The sequence below is a fragment of the Penaeus chinensis genome, chromosome 27 (genome assembly GCF_019202785.1).
Source record: "Penaeus chinensis breed Huanghai No. 1 chromosome 27, ASM1920278v2, whole genome shotgun sequence".
In the NCBI taxonomy this organism is placed as follows: Eukaryota; Metazoa; Arthropoda; class Malacostraca; order Decapoda; family Penaeidae; genus Penaeus; species Penaeus chinensis.
In genome coordinates this window covers 23640441-23644525 of record NC_061845.1, presented here as the reverse complement: position 1 = coordinate 23644525, position 4085 = coordinate 23640441, and the positions used below count along the sequence as shown (strand labels likewise).

Sequence of the window (4085 nt, the reverse complement as noted above, 5' to 3'; positions counted from 1 at the left end):
TTATTAATAATAATATTTTATTATAATTAATATAAATAATAAAATATATATTAAATTAAAATTTATAATATATTTATATCGCAATAAATTAAAAATTTAAAATATTATTTAATTATATTTAAATAATTTATTTTTTTATTATTTATTTATTTTATATTTTTTTTTTAATTTTATATGTAAAATATATTAATATATAAAAGAATAAATTCATCAATAATAAAATATTTTTTTATTATATTTTAATCTAAATTATATATTATAATAATATAAATATTTTAACTATAATTATATATTATATTTTTATTTTTAATTTATAAAAAAATAATTTTTAAATGATCTCTATTTTTTTTTTTTTTTTAATTTTATTTTAAATTATATTGGCTACCACACTTAAAAATAAAAAATAAAAAAAAAAAAAATTAAAATATAAGAAAATAATATAAATAATAAAATATATATAAAAACAGAATTAAAAAATAAAATAATATTTATTAAATAATATACAATAAAATAAATAAATAAAAAAATATAAAAAAAAAAAAAATATTAAAAATTATAAATAAAAAAATAATAAAAAATAAAACATAATATAAAAATCTATAAATTATTTTAATAAATAAAAATATAATATTAAGATAAAAACAAAAAAAAAAAAAAAAAAAAGAAAAAATAAAAATTTGAATTCTACCTCACTTAATATTCGTTATAGGGAGGTGCTTAAGGAACAGTTTGGTCTTTACTGATTGGCGTCGCGTGCGGATCCGGAGGTCAGGGTGTTCTTGGGTTGACCGGGTAGGGTGGTGGGTCAAAGGGGGTATGGGGGGGTGTGGAGGAGGTTACGTGGTGTAGGATATTCGTAGTTCTGTCATAGTGGTCGGGGCGTCCCTGTCTTGCGGGGCTGGAGCGGGCGTGTGGGTGCGGTTCTGAACCGACGGGGTCCGGTGGAGGCGGGGAATGGATGGGAGGGTAGCCGGTAGGGTCGGCAGGGGGTAGACGAGGTGGTTGGGGGGTCGGTGTGAGGAGGGGGGGGGGGGTGGGGGGCCGGGAGGGGCTAGGTAAGGGAAACGGGGTTTAACCCGGGGTGTCCGGGGTCAGGCGAGGTGTCGTTCGGTGGAGTCGGGGTTGTAGGAGGTCGGCGGTTGACGGTCTTATGGGGGGGTGTAACGAGCGGTTACCGGGGTTTACGGCATCGGTGGCGGTGTGTGGGTGATGCGAGTAGTATGTGGCAGGAGGGTTCGGGGCCGGGGCGGTGGGGGGGGGGGGGTGGGTGTCGTCAGGTGTGGGGTCTTGGTGGGCGTGGTGGGGTGCTGTAGGGTCATTCGGTCTTGGGGGGTTAGAGGTCGTTTGAGGGTTAGGGTTGGGGGTGGGCGTAGGGACGTAGGGGTGTGGAGGGTATGGTGGTCTAGTGGTCGGTCAGGAGGTATTGGGGTCGGAGTAGGGTGCTCGGTGCCCCCGGTGGGGAGTGGAGCGAGACGTGTCCCCGCGGTAGGAGGTAGTACGGGCGGTAAGGCGGCGGGGTTAGGGAGGGGCGGTGGGGGGGTGGGAATACCGGCGTCGGGTAATCTTCGCAGGTGGTTGTGGGGTGGTGTGTGGTCTGGGTCCCAGGGGTGAGCGTAGTTTTTTACATGCCGTTTATTTGTTGAATACATAGTTAACTCGTTCTTATTTATATTCCGTTAGTTTTTACGGTGTTTCTTTTTCTTACGTCGTTATTTACATTTATGTTTCGTTGCGGTTCGCGGTTAACTGTTTTTACGTTTATACTATACGTACTATTTACCGTTAACCGTTTTTGTTTTTTACGGTTATTACATTACTACCGTTTTTTCTCGTTTTTACTTGTGCTTTTGGATTTCTTTCACCAAATTGAAACCTGCGTCAATACCACTTCAGAGAAAGGAAAATCGTGGTTGGTGTTGATCTTGCTTTTTGTTCCGGCATTCTTCCATTCGTCCTCTCTCTCTGACCACGACCCGCTTTTCAGAACCCCCCTCTTTATGTCTGTCGTCGTTCCCTCTCCTCAGTCTTTCTCACCGCAATACAATTACCGGAAAAATAACAAAAAGGTGTGCGGGGCGCGCGCGCGGGGGCGAGCGGCCGGCGGGGGCGGCGGCAGTTGCGGGGTAGGGGTTTCGGCCGCGGGTTCCTGAGGGGGCGTCTGGTCTTCTGGGAAAAGAAAACAAAAAAAAAGGGCGTGGCGGGGGGCGGACGGGTCCCCGCATTGGCGGTGCGGGGCGCGCCGGGGGGTCGTCTTCTCTGAGGATGCTCCCTTTGGTCACTGGTTACAGTTCGTAGAGTTTAGTGGAGATGAGGAGAGAGAAGGACTGAGAGAGGAGAGAAGAGAGTGAGCAGAGAGACGACGTTCATGTTTGGCGGGGCACGGCGGTTTTTTTGGTGGGGGTTGGGGAGGTGTAGGGTTTTTTTGTTTGGTTTTTTTCTTAGGAATATTAGATTAGGGTTTTTGCGGTGTTTAGGGGGGGTTGTTAGGTTGTTTTAGTGGGAGTTTGTGCGTTTGTTAGATATAAAAAAAAGAAAATGGGATATTATGGGGGGCTGGTCTCCATCGTTGGGTCCCCGACTGTGGTTTCGATTGTTTGCCTGTGGTCTGTGCTGTGCGGCTTGTGTGTGGTCCCTGTGGTGTGTTGGCGGGGCTGTGTGTGTGGCTGTTGTTGCTGGTCGGTGGTCCGACTCCGTCAGAATCGATTAGGTTTCCGATCGCGCTGTTGTGGTCGATGTGCTGGTTCTGGGGGCTGGTCCCCCCGTCCGACTTTGGTCCGCTCCGATCCGGTGGGGGCTGTCCGTCCTGGTCCCGTGGTCTGGGCTGTAGGGTTGCGCGGACTGGGTGTGTGCTGGGTCTTGGGGCTTCGTGCTTGGTCCGTGTCCTGGGTCCGGTTTGGGCTGTTGGGTGGTGTGCTGGGCTTGTGCTTAGAGGCTGATGCTGGGCGGCTGAGTTTGTGGGAGTGTGGGCTGGGGGGGTTCCCGACCCGCGATTATTCTCCCCGAATTTTATTCCGCCGCAGGTGGTATCCCACTGCTGTGCGCTCGGTACTCCGCATCCGTTTGCTGGTGGTGTCTCTGCTGTGCTGTGGTCCCGCCGAGATTCCATGTTTGTCTTGGTTGTGTGGTGCTGGGTCCCGGTCCCGTGGTGTCCGCTGGCTGGTCCGCCGGTCCGAGCGGCCGTTTCCGATTTTGCTTTACCGGGCCCCCTAGTTGGTCCGACGAGAGTTTTTTTTCCCCGCCCCGATTGTCAGAGGGTCCGATCCGTGTCTCCCGGCTGTGTGGTGGTTTGGGGCGGGGCTGTGGTCCGACTGGGTTGCTGTGGGTCCGTCCTTATAGGTGGGGGTGGTGCTGTTGGCTGGTCAGGCTAGCTGTGTGGCTGGGAGCTTGGGCCGCCGCGTCTACTTCCCCTACGATCCGGATCCTTGGTGTCCGATATAGGCCGACCCGGATTGGCAGCCTTTGATTCCTTCGGTGGTGTGGGCGATTCCGGTGATGGTGTTGTTTTTGGTCGGTCCGATTTGTTCCCGGATTGTTGTCAGATAAATTTGGGTCCCTTCCGCGGTCCCGTTCGATTATTTTCCTGCCCCTGTGTCCGAGATGTAGTTTCCCGCGTATTTACCCGATTTGCGCTGCATGGTCGGGTTCCGAGGTCTTATCTGGTCCGGGCCCCGACCTCTCCACGTGTGATGAGTGCTGTGGGTGAGTCCTTGTCGCATGGTGAGGAGGGTCCCCATGGATGTGTAGATGTCTCCCCTGAGTTTCCGATTCGCCGGATACGTCCGTGTGTGCGGGGGCCTGCGGGGCGTCTCCCCCCTACGATGTGTGTGGTGGGTCCGCCCGTCCTTCCGTGGTCGTCTCCCGTCCAACGATGTCTGGGTGGTGGTTGGTCATGTCTGAGCTGGCTGCTGCGGTTCCGTGGGTGTTCTGGATCGGGTCCGGGTGTGCGCTGTGCCTGTGGCTGTCGCTTGGTCTGGGTCTCCCGGCTGCGATCTCTGCCTGTGGTTGGTGCTGCGTGGTGCGCGGCTGGGGTGCCCGATCCTGGGTGCGACTGTGGCGTGGTTCAGTCCGTTGGTGGATACCCGCTC

The 4085-nt window shown here is 49.5% G+C and overlaps 1 protein-coding gene across 1 annotated transcript; it reads right to left on the bottom strand.

The window, feature by feature from the left end:
• Positions 1-836: 836 nt before the first annotated feature.
• On the bottom strand, positions 837-3106 carry LOC125039344 (extensin-like). The gene is made up of 4 exons (XM_047633184.1): positions 2599-3106; positions 2049-2166; positions 1186-1402; positions 837-923 (listed from the first exon to the last, which is right to left on the bottom strand). The coding sequence occupies exons 1-4, from the start codon at positions 3104-3106 to the stop codon at positions 837-839; spliced, it is 930 nt and encodes a 309-aa protein (XP_047489140.1).
• Positions 3107-4085: the final 979 nt, after the last annotated feature.

What these genes read in the sequence shown, in the direction of transcription:
- LOC125039344 (XM_047633184.1), bottom strand. Translation starts at nt 3,106, where the DNA reads ATGGAATCTCGGCGGGACCACAGCACAGCAGAGACACCACCAGCAAAC. An exon ending in ACCTTTTTGTTATTTTTCCG is followed by an intron (nt 1,403 to 2,048) that starts GTAATTGTATTG and finishes ACCGACCACTAG; the next exon opens with ACCACCATACCCTCCACACC. An exon ending in CACACACCGCCACCGATGCC is followed by an intron (nt 924 to 1,185) that starts GTAAACCCCGGT and finishes CCGTCGGTTCAG; the next exon opens with AACCGCACCCACACGCCCGC.